The 20,004-nt window shown below is 44.0% G+C and overlaps 3 protein-coding genes across 3 annotated transcripts; 1 reads left to right on the forward strand and 2 right to left on the reverse strand.

Moving 5' to 3' along the window:
- The first annotated feature begins 182 nt into the window (after nt 1-182).
- On the forward strand, nt 183-9,143 carry Bcpks20. Its single transcript, XM_024692326.1, has 6 exons — nt 183-3,289; nt 3,354-3,765; nt 3,837-3,844; nt 3,906-4,255; nt 4,591-8,772; nt 8,829-9,143. Exons 1-6 carry the CDS (start codon nt 316-318, stop codon nt 8,874-8,876), a joined length of 7,974 nt encoding a protein of 2,657 aa, XP_024548101.1. The 5' UTR covers nt 183-315; the 3' UTR covers nt 8,877-9,143.
- Nucleotides 9,144-10,427: 1,284 nt separating this feature from the next.
- Nucleotides 10,428-12,059, reverse strand: BCIN_04g00650 (hypothetical protein). The gene is made up of 2 exons (XM_001554389.2): nt 11,716-12,059; nt 10,428-11,656 (listed from the first exon to the last, which is right to left on the reverse strand). Exons 1-2 carry the CDS (start codon nt 11,983-11,985, stop codon nt 10,502-10,504), a joined length of 1,425 nt encoding a protein of 474 aa, XP_001554439.1. The 5' UTR covers nt 11,986-12,059; the 3' UTR covers nt 10,428-10,501.
- A 2,501-nt stretch (nt 12,060-14,560) lies between these two features.
- Nucleotides 14,561-19,757, reverse strand: BCIN_04g00660 (hypothetical protein). Its single transcript, XM_024692327.1, has 2 exons — nt 18,615-19,757; nt 14,561-18,566 (listed from the first exon to the last, which is right to left on the reverse strand). The coding sequence occupies exons 1-2, from the start codon at nt 19,378-19,380 to the stop codon at nt 14,647-14,649; spliced, it is 4,686 nt and encodes a 1,561-aa protein (XP_024548102.1). The 5' UTR covers nt 19,381-19,757; the 3' UTR covers nt 14,561-14,646.
- Nucleotides 19,758-20,004: the final 247 nt, after the last annotated feature.

Genomic DNA, 20,004 nt, shown 5'->3' on the forward strand with positions numbered 1-20,004 from the left:
GCTGCTGGTCTTACTCGTTGAAGAAGCAAGTGCATCTACAGACTAGCGGTTTGAGGTTCAGATCAGGCTATAGTAGCTTGGCTGCAGGGCCATGACAGATGAGAGCTTAGGAAGCAGTGGACACGTTCTCAAAACTCATATAAATATATGTTGCGAGATATTGAACGTGAGATAGGCTCTTTGAAACACGAGAATGATAGTATTCTGAAAGTTCTTATCGTTTCACTTACTTTCCTCGCGTTTTATAGTTGATAATTGTTGGTAGCAGGTTATATTTATCACTGAAACCACCATATTTGGGGTAAACAGGCGGTCATGAACGTAAATGACTTAATCCACCGGGTCACCTGGTCCCCCGCGTCTTTAAGTGAGGAACCGCTTAGATTTGAAAGAGTGGTCTTTCTAACTGGCGATGAGGAACCGGATGAAATCTTGTCCACGTACCGCAAGCAGCTTAATGATGAGGGCTATGAAACTGAAGTTGTCAGAGATCCCATGGAAATAATCCCTCTCTTAACACTTGATACTATTGTTGTTCACATACCACATGCCGCGAAGGCTAAGGATGAAGTCTACGAAGCCGTAACGAAGTCATGTACCAGTCTAATTATAGCCGCAAAAGCCCTGTGCCAGCATCACCAGCTCGACAAGAGTAAGACGTACAAATTATTCTCACTTATCAAGAAAGACCTTGGCATTCGAGATTTAGGTTACGCTCCGCTATATGGTCTGGCGCGTGTAATCAAGATGGAAATACCAGAGCTCTTTGGCGGATTGTTCGAGGATGACAAAATTGGGTTTCCACTGCTCCCTATTAAATACGCACAGGGTTTTGATGTTGTCAGAGTCTGCAATGGTGTAGCGCAGACAGCTTCACTTCAACCTTTTCAGGATTTATCGAACGATAGGAAAATGCCACAATTAAATCCTCAAGGTACATACTTGATTACTGGCGGAACAGGGGGCTTGGGCCGGGAAGTTGCGATTTGGATGGCGATGCGAGGAGCCCGGAGCATCTTACTAGTATCACGCTGTGGTCTCCCATCCGCCCCAAACGGCGAACCAAGGGATGCCAATATCGACAGGCTTGTTTCACGAATCACTGAGCTCGAGGCGATCGGTGCTACAATTCACGTGTTAGCCATTGACCTTAGTAAGCCCGACGCAGATTCTACACTAAGGGAGGCTATTGATAACTTAAACATACCGCCAATAAAAGGAGTGGTTCACGCTGCAGGCATCACATGCTTTGATACTTTGGAGCGTTGCACAACTTCTGATATCGCTAACGTATTAGCGCCGAAAGTAGTAGGAGGTTTGATTCTTGACAAAATATTCCCACCTGGTACATTGGACTTCTTCACACTCGTATCTTCAATAGGGCAGCTCTCAGGATCTCCAGGTCAGTTGACATATGCCCCCGCGAACGCATTCTTGGACGGTTTGGCGACACAGAGAAGACGCGAAGGCGATAACAGCGTATCAATTCAATGGACTTGCTGGCGTAATGTAGGCGTGGCGCCACAGAGTATGTCATCAACGAGGACAGTCGACAGGGGGCTAAATATCAGAGGCATCACCGAAATATGCAGAGAAGAAGCATTTGAGGCTTGGGATCGCATTACGAGTTTGAAAACTGACCACGCGGTGGTGGTACGTGCATTGGAGCTTGATGAGAACGAGCCGCTGCGACATCCCATCCTCAAGAATATCACACCACGCAAGAAAGAAAAGCGGAAGGTTATGCTTACAAGTTATAACAGCTATCCGGAGAATGCGGTGGCAGTGGTGGGAATGGCTTGCCGAACAGCGGCTGGAGACACGGCAGAAGATCTTTGGGAAGCAATACAGACAGGCAGGACCACGGAGCGCGAGATTGACTCGAAGCGATTTCCTGATGCAGTCATGAAGGATAAGATGTGGGGTAACTTTCTATCAGATATCGATTCATTCGACCATCGATTTTTCAAGAAATCAAAGCGTGAAGCAATGGCTCTAGATCCGCATCAGCGGACAATACTTGAAACAACTTACCACGCACTCGAATCAGCAACCTGTTTCGGTGGTGGGCAAAAGCAGGAAGCAGAGACTCACGAGAGAACTCAAAACAAAGATACAACAGGATGCTTCATCGGCATGATTGCACCTGATTATTCTCTTAATTTGGCTTCCCACCCAGCTTCGCCATATACAGGCATTGGTATGCATCGCTCTTACGTAGCCGGACGGTTAAGTCATCACTTTGGCTGGACAGGACCTTCACAAACCATTGATACGGCCTGTTCCTCATCAATGGTCGCCATTCACCAAGCTTGCCGCTCTATTCAGACGGGAGAGTGCACACGCGCTGTTGCGGGTGGCGTTAATTTAATAACAAACCTTGTTTTGTACGATGCTTTACGTGTGGGCGGATTTCTTAGCAAGACAGCAGGTTGTAAAGCTTTTGATGTAGGGGCCGATGGTTACTGCCGTGGCGAGGCCGTGGGCGTCGTGGTCCTAAAATCGTTAAATAAGGCACTAAAAGATGGGGATCATATTCAAGGGGTGCTGTTAGCTACCGGTAACAATCAAAATATGAATCACACAAGTATCACCAACCCTGTTTTAGAGAGTCAAACAGCATTATACAGAGATGTACTGGCCCGAGCTGGAGTTAATCCGGAAGATATATCTTACGTGGAAGCTCATGGCACTGGCACGCGTGCTGGAGACCCTATTGAGATCAAGAGTATTCGGCAAGTCCTTGGTGGGAAGGATAGGCATTCTATCTTGCAGATTGGTTCTGTAAAATCAAATATTGGACATGCAGAGGGAGCCTCGGGAATAGTGTCGCTAATCAAGGTCTTGCTCATGATGAAGCACGGAAAAATTCCCATTCAAGCTCAATTCAGGACATTAAATACCAATATTCCGGCCCTGGAAACTGACAAGATGGCTATTTCAACGTCGTTACAGAAACAATGGAGTGACGATCTGCGGTTAGCATTGGTCAACAACTTCGGTGCTTCAGGTAGCAATGCTTCTGTTGTTGTCGCACCTCCACCACCTAGATCATCATCTTCGTCGACATTGTTAACAGACCGCGCAATTTCTACCGCTTCCATATCTGCTTTACCATTTTTTATTTCTGCCGCTTCCAGAGCGAGCTTATTGACTTACTGTAATAAGCTGAAGACTCAGATTGGGGAAGGCTCATTATCCTCTGAATCAACTCCTAACCTGGCTTTCAATCTAGCGACAAAACAGAACCGTCAGCTCCAGCATGTCTATTGCACTACTGCCACATCTCGTAAGGATTTCCTAAATCTTGCTATATTTAGGAGAGCAATCACTAAATTTCTCCAACAAAACAGTAACCGATCTACAAGCTCAACTTGGCGATTTTGAGGAACATACCATGACTTCCAAAAAGCCCAAACCTATCGTTCTGCTTTTCGGCGGACAGAACGGTAATACCGTACCGTCAGCCAAGCATTTCTATGATAGTTCTTTGCTATTCCAGACACATCTGCACAAGTGCGATGATGTGATACGATCACTCGGTTTGCCGAGTCTATTTCCAGTTGTTCTCCAAGGGATCCAGGGAGATAGCGATCTCGTTCTCCGCCATGCTGCTATGTTTTCCATTCAATATTCATGTGGTATGTCATGGATTGACTCAGGGGTAAAGCCACAAGTGATCTGTGGTCACTCGTTTGGAGAGTGGACGGCACTAACAATATCGGGGGCTATGACTTTGAAAGATGGTATGAGGCTTATTACTGGGTAAGTGGTTTTCCCTCCGTGTATGATGTGGCATAAAGTAGGTACTGAGCTATAATGCTAATTTTTTGTAGTCAGTACAGTCCAAGACCATAGGATGATCTTATCAATACAGTTACTCCAAAAGACTGACATCTTAGCAGGCCGCGCATCCATAATACAAAAGTCTTGGGGTAACGACACGGGATCCATGATAGCTATAGAGGCCACTCTAACCTCAACAAACACAACGCCAAATAAGCATTTAGAAACTTTCTATGAAAAACATCCCGATATCAAGCTCGACATAGCATGTTACAACGGACCCAATCAGTACGTCGTCGCGGGGCGCACTATAAACATGGAGCTTCTCGAATTACACCTCCAGGACAAGATAGCTAGTGGAGAAAAGCTAAGCTTCAAGGTTTTGAAAGATGTCCATGCGTATCATTCTGCCATGGCTGATTCGATTGTTGGTGAATGTGCTAAGTTGTCGAGTGAGATATCGTTTCAGGTCAGTTTCGAGTTATATTTTTTTTAGAATGTGAAAGTATCATTTTCCTCTCATATCCTTCTGATTTTTCGGATCAGAGTGTCCAATAGTTTGGATTACAGTGCACGAGTGAGAGGGCTTTGTTTTTTGAATCTGTCTGGGAGATCTGAATGTTTTGGAGAGTTCCAATCCGCCGAAGCATTTTCGAAGATTGGCGATTCTTCAAATATTGAAGTCTTCCACATATGGTTAGCTAATTCAAATTTCTCGACACGCTACACCTCTTATATTTCATTTCATTTTATTTCAATCGCTTTTCTCTACCTCAGTAGCCACTGACTCCCCTTTCAAAATAGAAACCAACTCTTCCCTTCGAATCATGTCACCAATCTCTATGGACCGGTCCTGGCTCCAATATCATCGCCCGCCACACCCGCAGTCCTGTGTACTTTGGGCGAACTATCTCGCGCGTCGCTAGTCGCCTAGGTCCTTGTATATTTCTAGAAGCAGGTTTCGGCAGCCCCATCATCAACATGACTCGTAATGCTCTTTCTCAAGCCCATCCTCTGGCAGAACATAGCTATGTGGCCATTAATGGAAAAGATCTCGTGAGATCTCTCGCGGATGCGACAGTCACATTGTGGAAAAATGGGCAGCCACATGTTCAATTCTGGCCATTTCATCGAAGCCAGCGAATGAGCTATGAATCTATCGCAATACCACCATATCAATTTGAGAAGGACAGACACTGGTTAGATTATATTGATCCATCAGCGGACAAGAAGAGCAAGCCAGATGAGCATTCAACAAACTTGACTGGGGAATGTCCACATTGTTTGAAGAATATCAACGATTTCCCTTACATAGTGCAGGATAAGTCACAAATTCAGCCTGTGGATAGATTCGTTTTTAAGGTTGATACGCGTAGTAAGCGCTACCAGGAACTTGTTGGGGGTCATTCTGTGACTGGGTCTTCAATATGTCCGGCATCAATGTATTTGGAGCTATCTTCACACGCGGTCGTCTTGGTTTACCGTCCGCAGGTAATGGCTGCTAACTCAGAGATTACCATTGATTCTTTGGAGATTAGGGCAGCGTTAGGATTGGACACGCAGCGTCTGGTCAAGGTGATCCTAACGAAGAAGGCAGAGAAGTCATGGAATTTTGAACTTTCCTCCACTAAAAATAATGAGAAGCCAATTTCGCATGCCACAGGTAATATTTCTCTGCACGAAAGGAACGGTCGTATCATCGATGAACAGGCTGAGAAAAATATGTGGAGACACATCACAAGTCTATTAGACGAAGACACCGACGATATAGAAGCCGTACGAGGTGCAATGGTGTACAAGATATTTGGGAAGATGGTAAAGTATTCATCAATATATCGGGGATTACGTCATTTGGCTGGCCGAGATTCTGAAGGCGCAGGTGAAGTTAGTATGCCGAAGGAAGATCTAGACACGATGGCCAGGACGCCGAATGATACTATATCTGATCCTTTGATATTGGACAATTTCATCCAAGTGCCGGGGGCGTTCATGAACTCTATATGCGAAGATGAGGATGAAGTTGATAGTGGCGCTTCATTTGTCTGTACGGGCATTGAAACTGTAAGGCCTTTGAATTCAATCCAAGGTGAAGGGAAATACAGAGTGTACACAAAAATTGTCAGGGATAACAATAAAGAGACGGTATTAGATCTGTTCGCGTTCGATAAACAGAGCCGGAAGATTGTGTTTTCTGCCCAAGGAATCAAGTTTTCGAGATTACCACGCAATAAGCTTGCTAAGATGTTGGCGCGAGCTAATCCGGGGATTAATTCCAAGGAGGAATCACCTGGTTTCTCAAAAGCTGCTGCCTCAACACCGGCTCCCAAAAGCTCATCTCAAACAATCATTAACGGCCCTACAAAGAAGTACAAAAAAGACCGTACAGATGTGGTCGATATTCTGAGTGGTGTTCAAAAAATCCTCAGCATTTCACTAGAAGTTCCAGTTCGGATGGTTACGAAACAGGCCACGCTAGATGAGCTTGGTGCCGACTCACTGGTCAGCTCGGAAATCCAGGCTAAAATCTCAGAAAAATTCAAGATTGATATTTCAACTAGAGACTTTGAACAACTAATTGATATCGCTTCTTTGTGTGATCTGATCTCTTCACGCATTAGTGGTGAAGTTTCTGATACCAGCAGTAACAACTTTGAAAACCAAAATCCAGTCTCCATTATTGAGAAAGCAGATAATACAAATTCAGATTGGCAGAAGACTGTTTTCGAAATCCTGAGCCAATCTCTCGACGTATCTGTCGCAGAAATTGAGATGGATTCAATTCTTGACGACTTAGGTGCTGACTCTCTTGTTGCAACAGAGATTGTCAGCAATTTGAATGAAGCATTTAGTCTGGATATACAAACAGCAGAGTTTGCTTCAATAGTCGACGTGGCATCTATCTTCAGTTTGATTCCTGGTGCATCGGATGTTGATTCAATCCAGACTCCAATGAATACTCCGCCAAAGTCTTCTCGAGCAAGTCCTACTCCAGATAGTGGTAGTTCAGCGGCTCCATACACGGGAATAGACTTGATTGAAAACAACGAGGGAACAACTTCGACCAATTATAACGCTGCTTCGGTACATGCAGCTTTCAAGGAGATTCGACACGGCTTTGATATTCATGCTAAAACCACCAATTATTTAGGCTACTGGGATAAGGTATACCCGGAGCAGCTGAAAACAGTCGCAGCCTTCATCATCGAAGCTTTTGAGAAACTCGGCTGTCCCATCAGACATTTTCGCCATGGAGAAAAACTTCCCGCTGTAGCACTCACACTTAATAAGTACAAAAGAGATATCCTCCGGCTCTGGGAAATCTTGGAAGAAGCGGGCGTCGTCGAGAAAATAGGAGACGAATTTGCATGTGGCCCCGCTGCCAAAGACTACGACAATAAAGCCATGTCTGCCGAATATTTGAGTAAAAAGATTATTGCTGAATTTTCTCATTACTTGCCAATCAACAATATCATAAGTCTTATTGGCCCTCAGTTGGCAGATTCTCTCACCGGGAAAGTTAATCCCATCTCTATCCTATACGGTGACGACAAAGGCCGTAGTCTCCTTGACGACTTCTATTTTACCACGCCAGATGTACAAGCTGCTTCGAGATTACTTTCTGATTTTATCTCCGCAATCATTCGCGCTCGAATTTCTGAGAATGAGCCCTTACATATTCTTGAAGTGGGTGCTGGTACGGGGGGTACTACTAAGCACCTTATACCCTTTTTACAAGCTACTGGTCTCCCTTTCACATACACTTTTACGGACCTCTCGAGATCTTTAGTTGCACGCGCTATGAATACAACCTTTAAGGACATTAAAAACATGAAGTTTATCAAACTCAACATCGAGGAAACTCCTCCAGAGGAGCTGCTGGGACTCTATCATATTGTAGTGTCAACCAATTGTGTGCACGCGACACGCAACCTAAGTTATAGTCTAAGCAATATCCACAAGCTATTACGTCCTAATATTGGTTGTGTGGTGCTACTTGAAGGAACTCAGAAGTTAGCTTGGCTGGATATAGTATTCGGCTTACTAGATGGATGGTGGCTATTCAATGATGGCCGTCAGTACGCGATGCAGAGTGTTTGGGCCTGGGAACGAGATATGCAAGCTGCTGGATTCGCCCATGTTGATTGGTCCGATGGAACGACTCGCGAATCCCGAAGCTTTCGAGCCATCTGCGGTATGCTTGCCGATACAGAGGACCCTTGTCCTGCGAAAACGACCTCCATACTTCTGCACCGTGCCATTTCGACTTCAGAAAACCGAAACTTGTTCCTTGTACCTGGCGGATTCGGTTTTGGTGCCGTATTTAGAGGCCTCTCGCCCTCATTGGCTGTTGTTAAGAATGTATCTGTCTATGCGCTTGATAGTCCCTTCACAATAATTAAACCCGATCCGAAACAGCCACCTAAAATTGAGGAACTGGCTGCCATTTATGTAGCAGAAATCAAAAGAAAGCAGCCCGAAGGCCCGTACCTGATCGGCGGATACTCTATGGGTGGCGTGGTAGCCTATGAGATTGTACGACAGCTTCTCGAAGACGACAATGAGGTTGAGAAGTTATTCATGATTGACACTGCGTGTCCCACCTTCTCGGCCTCGCTTCCGAAAGCCCTGGTGGACTTTTTAGATTCAATAATTGAAGTCCGCGCGACTAACCCGGCCGAAATTAAAGACAAAAGAATAGGAAAAAATGAACATTCTACGCTAGGAAATCAACAACTGATAAGGTACAAAGTGAGTAAGTTGCCGGGCAAAAAGATTCCATCCGCTGTTCTATTCCTGGCGAGAGAGGGATTGGATAAGCAGAAGAAGATACCTAGACCAGAAGTTTCGCCCGAAGAGCAGAGAACAGTGGATTGGTTCTTGAATGATAGACTTGGTGATGAATCTCTTGGGTGGGAAGAGCTCTTGGAAGACGTGACGGTGATTCCCGCCGAGGGTAATCACTTCTCAATGATGAAACGTGCTTTGGTAAGACAATCTATTCATCAGTGTTTTAGTGAGATCTGCTATTAACTATCTGATAGATTAGTGATTGGGGCGTGAAGCTTGCTGAGATATTGAGTGCTATCTAGTAGTGACTTTCATCAAACAATCGATTCTGCTTCGCAGGGGGGGGGGGCAAAGAACATCATGAAATTGAAGATATATCGAGACGAGGAAAAACCTAAAACTTCGCCTTTATCTTCTCGTATTTGTAGTGCGAGATCTCAGTTATGTCTTGAATATTATTGAAAAATCACAACTCTGAGTAATTCTCTAATCAATTTTTGTTCTCAAATTGTATACTTCTGATTAATATTTATAGAATAATATCGATTCTATATTCTCATACGTCTTCATCCTATTATATACTAGACCTGAGAACTAGATCAATAGATATAAATTATTTTCGTCTATTCTTTCTTTTCAAATTCATTTCATTTCTGGAAATATATTCCTCTTGAATTTCTAAATTCAAAAAAATTAAAAGATTTAAAACTTTTAAAACATTAGTTTAATTAGAATATTCCCCCGCCGTTCCTTTTATATTACTTTCCGGTATCCTCCAATGCCAAGACTTGTAGCAAAATGTGTAAGTTTACTCAAGGATTGGCGAGAGCCTTCGAAGGCTGGTGATCCTGGTTCTTCAGTTTGGGAGATGTAGGCGACCTTTGCACCTCTGACTGGCATTTCTGCATCGTCGCTACAAAGTTTCACCGTAACCAGCTCTGCTTTTCTTCCCGCGATCTTCACTCCCTCCGGGCCCCTAACCTCCCCTTTTTCCTCTCTCTCCCTACCATCCATCCCCAAAACCCTCATCTCCAAGTCTTTCTTCATTATCATCCGCTGCTACCTCGTCCGATTCTCCACCTGTCTCTGAAAACGAATTGCTAGTACTAGACTGCGCAACGGGTACCCGCGGGGTGAATAATGATCTCCACGGGCAACCCGCGGATTATCTGTGGCGGGGCGGATAGTTCGAAAGTTGGGATAGATTACCTGTAAAATGAACTGAGAATAGTTTCAAATCTAAAGCCTCAACAGATAATCTACAGGGTCGGTAGAACCTCTGATAGATAACCTATAGAGCGGATTATCTGCAGATAAACTATAAGTATAGATAATTTGTGCGTGGTCTAATTGCTTCATACTTCACAAGTTCTTAGAAAAGAACTATCACAGTGATTCATTGTTATACTCTCTCTATAATGATATTCAAGGTCTTAAGAGTTACAATAAGAATAAACTTAATCGCTATAATAAATTCACTGAAACGAATCTTTTATATTAGGCTTATTTTTCTAGTATCACCAGCGAAATAAAAGTGTATGAAGATTGCGGCAATGCTAAAAAAAATATCTTATAGAATGTCAGCTAACTATCATATATGTACCAAATCAAACAATTGTATAGACAGCTTTGTGATGTTCGGATATCTCAGAATATCTAATAGTTCAGACTGCAGTCCAAGATCATAGGGTTTTGAATATTTAAAAGCAATTAGAAATCTGAAAATGGTTTAATATTCTAATAAAATTTAGCATCTTGATTCATTTGGATATTCCAATTGATTGGAATGTTCTAATTGGTTCGGCGATTGATGATCTTTATTGTTGAACTGCAATCCGAACTCTTGGACACACTGCTCCATCTATTTCCCCAACAAGATTGTCAATGTTTATCCTTCCAATTTTTTTCGAGTCTAAGCCCAGTTTGACTAGAATAGCCCCCCACCGTTCTTTTTCCACTGCTTTTCGGCATCCTCTAGTTCCATATCTCGTAGCTCCTTTTCTGTTGGTGCTCTGTTTGGATCTTCCTCTACCCAATTTGCTTTGGGCCCTTTATAGAGACTTTTAGACTTCCGATATATGTTTGCGTTTGATGCAAGCTCATCGCCGCGTGGTCTAGATGAATGCTCCTTACCTGTGCTCCTGCTTTCTTTCTTTACTGTTACTCCTTCCGTCGGATGAGAGGAATTGTGGGAGCCCTCTCCTCTTTGACGCTGAACTTCAGGCTTTTTGGGAATTCTGCCAGGGCTCCTACTACGATCATCACGCCTCCTTGCGATTCCAACACTTCGTTCACCAGTTGTTTCAACTCTCTTGAGCCCTGAATTTCCACGGCGCTCTCTGTCATTAGACTTTCCGCCTGCGAAATCAGTAGTATCCATCTTCTTCCTGGCAGGCTCAGTAAGATCTGCATTCTTGCCCCTTTCTGCGGTTTTTGGTCTGCGGCGCGATTCTAAAGCTGCGGTATCATTATCTTCATCAGACGGAAATAATTCCCTTGCTAAAGAACTCCTGATTGGCATTTTATCTTGTGCTGTTCTCTCTCCTCCTCTTCCCACCCTCTCCTTGCCACCTACTGCAGACTTCGGATTGCAAGTTTTTTTTTGTGAGACGAATAAAGATTCGGGATCAGATTCACTGTCTGATTCCAGAAACGGTCCCTTCCTTGGTTTGCTTTTTTCGTTATTGGCTTTTGTTGGTCTAGACAAAGTTGGGGGTTTACTAGAGACGATTTTACTATTCGACACCTTCAAAGGTCCCTTGCTTGGTTTGTTTCTTTCGTTTTTGGCGTCTGTTTGTCTAGATGAAGTTAAGAGATTACGATTACTAGAGACTATTTCACTACCGGAATCGGAATTAGTCTCTGACACCAGAAAAGGTCCCACCTTTACATCCTTTCTTTTTTTATTGGCTTTTTCCGGTTGAGACGAAGTTTGTGGATGAGTACTTTTTGATATGTCTGTTCTGGCCCTTGGCTGTTCAGATGGAGCTGAAGGAGAAGATGGAAGAGGTTTGCCCTGGGCGTCAAAAACCCAGCCCTTCGATGCCCAGGCAGTCATTACGCGGTTCATTTTATTCCTTGGCTGCATAAAAATGTTAGTATGCAAACAATAGCCCTTTTTTTAATTTGAATAATACTTACATCGTGCTCTTCAGAAAGATATCTGTCGAGTGTCCTCGCTTCATCAATTAAATTCCTAGATTTAGTACCGACTTTGACATAACATTTGACTCTCTCGCGATCTTCTGGTGTAGTTTGATCAGCATTTGCATATTCAACCTTCGACTTTCTGAAGACTATAATTCTTCTTACGGTCTTGCCGCGGTCGTTTAATTCAGCAGGAAAATATATGTAGTGACTGCTGGTACCTGTTGTGGTTGTTAATGCCTCAAAACCACGAGAGTTTGACATGGTGAAAGTATAGATGTTTAATAGTTAATGTTTGGTGTGGGATAATAGTTTTTTGACAGTGGAGATGAAGTGTCTTTCTATACAACGAAATGGGTTGAAATGTGAGATATAAACTCCATCCTAATATCTCTCATCACAATATATACACCACGAACCAACAAACCAAGTGGATGCCCTGAGCTAAAAAGTGTCAACTTTTTTCTAAACTCGATAATTGCCCACGTGAGGAGGCCAATTAAGTGGACGGTGAAATATCCAGATGAGACCCTCATGGTAGGTGCTATGAACTTGGTCTCAACCGACCTCGCCGGCCCGGGGTGTACGTATTTTCTGATATCGATGAATTGATGCTATTAATAGTAGGGCCTTCGAAAATAGATGTATTTTCAACAACAAAGCATACAGAATGTTCAAAATCTTTAGAGATATGACAATCAAGCTCTATTACAAGCATTGAATCTTTTCAATATGGACAATAGTCCAAATCATTGAAAGCCCTGATTAATTGCCCGTGTTGAATGCACGAGCTTGCGCAAATGATTCTTGCCTTTTCCATGGACTATGGCCCCTCAGTGCTAATCGAAGATGTTCAATATTGATTTAACAGCTCATTTTTGCCAAACTACAGGTGATCAGTTGAAAAAATACACTGATGAGTTGCCGGGTATAAATCGCCAACACCTGTATCAATGCAACTTTGGAGGCCATCAAGTGGCCAGGATCTGTATGATTCACTTGTATTTTTTTTTTTTCTTTTCAAACATGTATACGGTCCTCTACATTAACCCTGGATAATACTTTATAACTCTATGACATCTTATCTTAAATGTTCTCCGGTTATTGATTGTTGGCCTCTGAGTGTCTTACCAGAAGGAATCCAGTTTACATTCGGGGTCTGACCAGCAGTACTACTAACAAGGCCATTTTATGGTACGCACTAAGCGTGAGTTGATGTTTTAATTATCGGCCAATTGAATGGTAGTCTTTCATGCATAAACGGCCTATAATAGGCCGCTTTGTATCTGATATGCCACATTCTACCCCTATATTGAGGTCAGCGAATTCGAAATTCGAGCCTACGTGTTAGTACTGACCACAAATTTCCGAATACAATTTGTATTTCAAGAAGCCGATGAGACGAAACGCATATCTTTCTTCTTTTATATCAAATTCGAATTGCCACTTTTGGGTTTTTATCAAATTGCTATTTTCAGCATACTCTGTCAGAAGATTTTGTAGAGCTTTTACTCCACTTTTGACACACATTCCTGGCTTAGGATACTATAGTGATAAATAAACTGAGTAGACAATAGGAGAATATATAAGCGAAGAGGTTAATAGTCTAGACGTATAGTAGAACCTGTTTATAGTGATATTTTTTTACTGAATTCGTTGATTTTTGAGTAGCTATAGTAACATTCCTCTATATATTGATATAGTGGATTCGTAGAAGCAAACGAAGTGGAAATGTACTCCATGTATTATGTAATCATATATCTCCATAGCAGGCCATTTTCATATTTGCAGATTCATAAAACCCCTTCTGATTGGTCATAAGTAATGTGCCGACGCTAGGGCAGGGTTGTTCCGGCCGATGAGGAGGGAGGCTAAATTGTTATAGAACAATTTCAATCCAGTACATACATAACCTTTTGAAGATATATAAACTAATTATTAAAGATATATTCTATTAGAGTTTATTATACGCTTTTCAAATATATTATTCTTATTACTTTCTAAGCTCTAATTGTAAAGTTATATATCAATAACTTGTAGATATCTCACTATAAATCTAACCAGTCATCAGGTCGAAATCTCAATATTCTTGATTAGTAAGCAGTCAGGTTATGTAAGCGAGAATTAGAAAGAGAATTAGGAAGAGAATTAGGAAGAGAATTAGGAAGAGAATTAGGAAGAGAATTAGGAAGAGAATTAGGAAGAGAATTAGGAAGAGAATTAGGAAGAGAATTAGAAAGGGAATTAGAAAAGAGAATAAGAGAAGATAATAAGAGAAGAGAATAAGAAAGAGAATAAGAAAGAGAATAAGAAAGAGAGTTAGAAAGAGAGTTAGAAAGAGAGTTAGAAAGAGAGTTAGAAAGAGATTTATGACATATATTGCTATATATTTTAACCATATCAAATAACTAGATTATTAGAAATAGTATAAATATTCTTTAACTACTATCTGACTATCGTATAACAGTCACTGCCATCCATCGTGATTCTATTGTTTTAACACAACCCTCTAGAAGAACTTCTTTTTTTGAATTTCCATATAGATCAGAATTCGTATGATACAGATTGCTCTAACAATTAGTTATACGATATCGTAGGATCTACAGTAGATTCTAATATATCTGGCACAACATCGAAGGGCGCTGTAACATCTATTATATACCCTTTAGCTAGCTTGTTTAATTTATGTATAATTCAATAGAAACCAGATAATGTCCAACCCTGCGTAGCGAGACACCCTGTGTGCCGAGACAGACCAGCAAAATTGGATGAATTTCGAGATAAATATATTGCTAAATTAAGAGAAATAGTGTGAAGAATACATTACGAAGTCTGAATATGAACATTTTTTATTGTTGTTGGCTTCAAAGAGATAACTGCTCTATTTATCTGATAATTAGGTAAAGTTATATTATTCTCTTTCTACTAAGGATCAATCTCTAGTTCATTTATCTGCCATTCAAGTAATATTGCACGGGAAGACAATGTATTAGGGTGATTAGTACCTATAATCCTAGTCAGTAATAATACACATTCTTCCATAAGATTAAGGGCCTCTTCATCTCGGCCAAGTCCCTTCCATGTGAGGGCAAGATTATTCATGCTGGTCAGCGTGTCTGGATGCTCCTGCCCTAACACTCTCAAACTCGTCTCCATCACTTGCACCTCCAAGTCTTCGGCCTCCTTCCAGCGTCCCTGATTCCGGTATGTCGAAGCCAAGTTGGCCATGCTGGTCAGCGTGGAAGGATGCTCCTGCCCTAACACCCTCTTTCTCGTCTCCATCACTTGCACCTCCAAGTCTTCGGCCTCCTTCCAGCGTCCCTGATTCCGGTATGTCGAAGCCAAGTTGGCTATGCTGGTCAGTGTGTTTGGATGCTCCTGCCCTAACACCTTCAAACTCGTCTCCATCACGTATATGTTCAAGTCTTCGGCCTCCTTCCAGCGTCCCTGATTCCGGTATGTCGAAGCCAAGTTGGCCATGCTGGTCAGCGTGGAAGGATGCTCCTGCCCTAACACCTTCAAACTCGTCTCCATCACTTGCACCTCCAAGTCTTCGGCCTCCTTCCAGCGTCCCTGATTCCGGTATGTCGAAGCCAAGTTGGCCATGCTGGTCAGCGTGGAAGGATGCTCCTGCCCTAACACCTTCAAACTCGTCTCCATCACTTGCACCTCCAAGTCTTCGGCCTCCTTCCAGCGTCCCTGATTCCGGTATGTCGAAGCCAAGTTGGCTATGCTGGTCAGTGTGTCTGGATGCTCCTGCCCTAACACCTTCAAACTCGTCTCCATCACTTGCACGTCCAAGTCTTCGGCCTCCTTCCAGCGTCCCTGATTCCGGTATGTCGAAGCCAAGTTGGCCATGCTGGTCAGCGTGGAAGGATGCTCCTGCCCTAACACCCTCTTTCTCGTCTCCATCACTTGCACCTCCAAGTCTTCGGCCTCCTTCCAGCGTCCCTGATTCCGGTATGTCGAAGCCAAGTTGGCTATGCTGGTCAGCGTGGAAGGATGCTCCTGCCCTAACACCCTCTTTCTCGTCTCCATCACTTGCACGTCCAAGTCTTCGGCCTCCTTCCAGCGTCCCTGATTCCAAAATGTCGAAGCCAAGTTGGCCATACTGATCAGTGTGTCTGGATGCTCCTGCCCTAACACCCTCTTTCTCGTCTCCATCACTTGCACCTCCAAGTCTTCGGCCTCCTTCCAGCGTCCCTGATTCCGGTATGTCGAAGCCAAGTTGGCTATGCTGGTCAGTGTGTTTGGATGCTCCTGCCCTAACACCTTCAAACTCGTCTCCATCACGTATATGTTCAAGTCTTCGGCCTCCTTCCAGCGTCCCTGATTCCGGTATGTCGAAGCCAAGTTGGCCATGCTGGTCAGCGTGGAAGGATGCTCCTGCCCTAACACCTTCAAACTCGTCTCCATCACTTGCACCTCCAAGTCTTCGGCCTCCTTCCAGCGTCCCTGATTCCGGTATGTCGAAGCCAAGTTGGCTATGCTGGTCAGTGTGTTTGGATGCTCCTGCCCTAACACCTTCAAACTCGTCTCCATCACGTATATGTTCAAGTCTTCGGCCTCCTTCCAGCGTCCCTGATTCCGGTATGTCGAAGCCAAGTTGGCCATGCTGGTCAGCGTGGAAGGATGCTCCTGCCCTAACACCCTCTTTCTCGTCTCCATCACTTGCACCTCCAAGTCTTCGGCCTCCTTCCAGCGTCCCTGATTCCAAAATGTCGAAGCCAAGTTGGCTATGCTGGTCAGTGTGTCTGGATGCTCCTGCCCTAACACCTTCAAACTCGTCTCCATCACTTGCACGTCCAAGTCTTCGGCCTCCTTCCAGCGTCCCTGATTCCGGTATGTCGAAGCCAAGTTGGCCATGCTGGTCAGCGTGGAAGGATGCTCCTGCCCTAACACCCTCTTTCTCGTCTCCATCACTTGCACCTCCAAGTCTTCGGCCTCCTTCCAGCGTCCCTGATTCCGGTATGTCGAAGCCAAGTTGGCTATGCTGGTCAGCGTGGAAGGATGCTCCTGCCCTAACACCCTCTTTCTCGTCTCCATCACTTGCACGTCCAAGTCTTCGGCCTCCTTCCAGCGTCCCTGATTCCAAAATGTCGAAGCCAAGTTGGCCATACTGATCAGTGTGTCTGGATGCTCCTGCCCTAACACCCTCTTTCTCGTCTCCATCACTTGCACCTCCAAGTCTTCGGCCTCCTTCCAGCGTCCCTGATTCCGGTATGTCGAAGCCAAGTTGGCTATGCTGGTCAGCGTGAAAGGATGCTCCTGCCCTAACACCTTCAAACTCGTCTCCATCACTTGCACGTCCAAGTCTTCGGCCTCCTTCCAGCGTCCCTGATTCCAAAATGTCGAAGCCAAGTTGGCCATGCTGGTCAGCGTGGAAGGATGCTCCTGCCCTAACACCTTCAAACTCGTCTCCATCACTTGCACCTCCAAGTCTTCGGCCTCCTTCCAGCGTCCCTGATTCCAAAATGTCGAAGCCAAGTTGGCCATGCTGGTCAGTGTGAAAGGATGCTCCTGTCCGAAAACACTCTTGTGCCTCTCCATTACTTCCACAAACGGTGCCTCAGCCTCATTATATCGTCCATCACTAAGGAGACACTCCCCAAATCTCCGCGACAGAGCAATCCGGGTTTCTCCATCTTTGCCAGCTTCATCAGACATTAGCGCATAACATACATGTGGCAAATACGTCCTCCATGCAGTTCTATTTTGGTGGTCATCGTCTGGGAATACTTCCTCTAATCGTATAATCGCCCTTTCGGTCCACTGGGTGATCAAATCATTTTGCTGAAGCCAATTTCTCGTTGCGAGATGCACTAGTCGGTGAAGATTAAGAGCTTGGTCTGCTACTCGCTTAATAATAAACGAGTAAGCGTCAAGTGTCCCAATTGCATCTATCTCTTTTTTTCGAGACCTTCCTGCCGGAAGAAGAGACTGGGGAATATCCTTGGGGTCTATACACGCCATAAACGATAGGTAGTCGGCTGCAAGAGGGTCGCGATACCGTATCTGTTCAAACGAGATGAGCCACGTCGTAGCCACGGGGTTCTTTATATTATCGTATCTCCCGTCGTCTTCAAACTCCTCGCTAAGGAGATCAATAACATCCTCTTCTTGCTCTACAAGGAGGGATAGATAATCCGCGAACGCAATCCCATTCTCGTTAATATATGCTGCTGCCTGAACAATAGCAAGCGGAAGGTATGTGAGCTCTTTTAGTAGGGCCGTTGTATCTGGTCTATTCTTAACCAGATCTGGATCAACTAAACACTTCTGGAGCAGCTGTATCGCTACGTCTTCGCCCATCTCCGGTACCTCTACGATATTTTGGTGTGCAAGCTTAACGGCAGTCTTCCTGTCGCGCGTTGTGAAGACGATACATCCTTGCTCACTTCGTGGGAGGCAGTCGATTAGACGGCCAGATCCTGACCTAGATACGGTGATCCACATATTGACATCGTCAGCATTATCGAAAACTAAGAGCCACCGGCCTGCGCTTTCTTTGCTCAGGTAATCTTGCACGAGTTTCTTTGCATCGGCCTTATCCTCGTCCGAGCCGGGGATCTTGAGTTGGCGGGCAACTTCTCGATATGCTTGATGAAGACTTTCTGTATTGGTTGCGGGTATCCAGATCACTAAGCAATCCTTATATCTATCCCTTATTCGGTAGACAAGCTCAAGCAACAGCTGGGTCTTGCCTATTCCCCCGAGCCCTGTGATGGCAACTTTTGTCACTCGACCTCCTGTAAATAGTTTTGCTTCCACCTCGGTAAGCTTCGTTCCACGACCGGTAAAGTTGAGATTTCTGTCGAATGGGACAATAAACGAAGCGGTATTATCTATAGAATAGCGTTTAGTATAGTCAAATCAGGTTAGATCTGCCGTACCTTTAAGATCTTTCGCCTCGCTCTCGTTAGTGGAGAACCCCTTGACTGTCATTTCGAGCCTTTTCAGTGCGGCCTCCTTTCCCTCGCCATAGATTGGTGGCATAGACACCTCGCAGAGGCCTAACAGGCAGTAAACCAGGTCTTCTTCTTTGGTTGTCTGGCGTTGTGCTACCCATCTTTTCCGCTCAGCGATACTAAAATCAGAGAAAGGATCCCCTCGCAGAGCCTGAAATGGAATTCGGGTAATCTCATAAATTGGCTTTTCGAGTGACCTTTTGTCACCAAGTAGCTTGCGCTCTCGAGAGAAGAATTCGACTTCCGCTGGAGCAATAAGTTCTTGAAGTGTCCAGCCTCTAGTAAACCATCTACTACTCCGAAAGGCTACTTCCCACGTGCTCTGGTTTGCTTGGACATATACGTCATCGCCAGAGGTCGATACATCCGTGAGATATACATAGCATTTCTTCGCATTTCGATACCAGCGGAACATAGAATTAATAGCCTCCGAAAGCTCAGTAAGATTCGACTTGTCAATACAACAAGTGTCCACCCAGAAATATCGAAGGCCATCTTTAGCCGCTTGTTCTCCACAAAACTTGATCTTTTCGTAGTCAGACTTGCTTTTCCCAGTACCACTTATTAGATCTTGATATGTGACCTCTTGATCTGTCCAAGTGTGTGAAAGGATTGCGTAGGGAAGGGTATCATGGGTGGCAACATGGATCAGGCTGAATTCGCCCGGGCTTTTCATCTCTAAAAGACGCATAATTTCGAACGGCTAGAGATTTCACGTGTCTGAGGAAGTTGACGTGAGATCAAAATCACAATTTCAGACCAGAATGGAGTGTAGGATAAGATTATCCAACGTCGAGAAATCACAATTCTATACCAGGATGAAGTGTAGGATGAGATTATTGAACGTAGAGTAGCCCTTCGCGCGGTGGGGATGCCTGTAGCATGTGATGCATTTCGTGGCGCAGCGTAACTAGAGCCTGCCTTCGAATTGTGGCTTAAGCAATCCGTAGTCACAATGCCACAATTTAGACGTCGAGATTCAGTACAGCAAATGATTATTCTAGAGTGCATAATTTAGAGCATATAAGAATTTGATTACAGTAACGAATAAATCATAACAATATTAACTGGAAGGATGTTTTGAGCTATACTGGTTGAGGAAGAATGCACTTTAGTAATCTGGTGATGTTTATTTTTAGAACTGCTTACTAAACAATACTTAACTTGTTGCGACGCCACGTAAGCTATGGATACACGTGACTAGCACATGATCTATTCTGTGTATTTAAGTACTTAAGGCCTTTCGATCCTCTTTCTTCTATAGTATTAAATTCTAAGGATTTTACTAAGTCATATAGAGCTCTATTTATCACAC

This window comes from Botrytis cinerea, chromosome 4, assembly GCF_000143535.2.
Source record: "Botrytis cinerea B05.10 chromosome 4, complete sequence".
Taxonomy (NCBI): Eukaryota; Fungi; Ascomycota; class Leotiomycetes; order Helotiales; family Sclerotiniaceae; genus Botrytis; species Botrytis cinerea.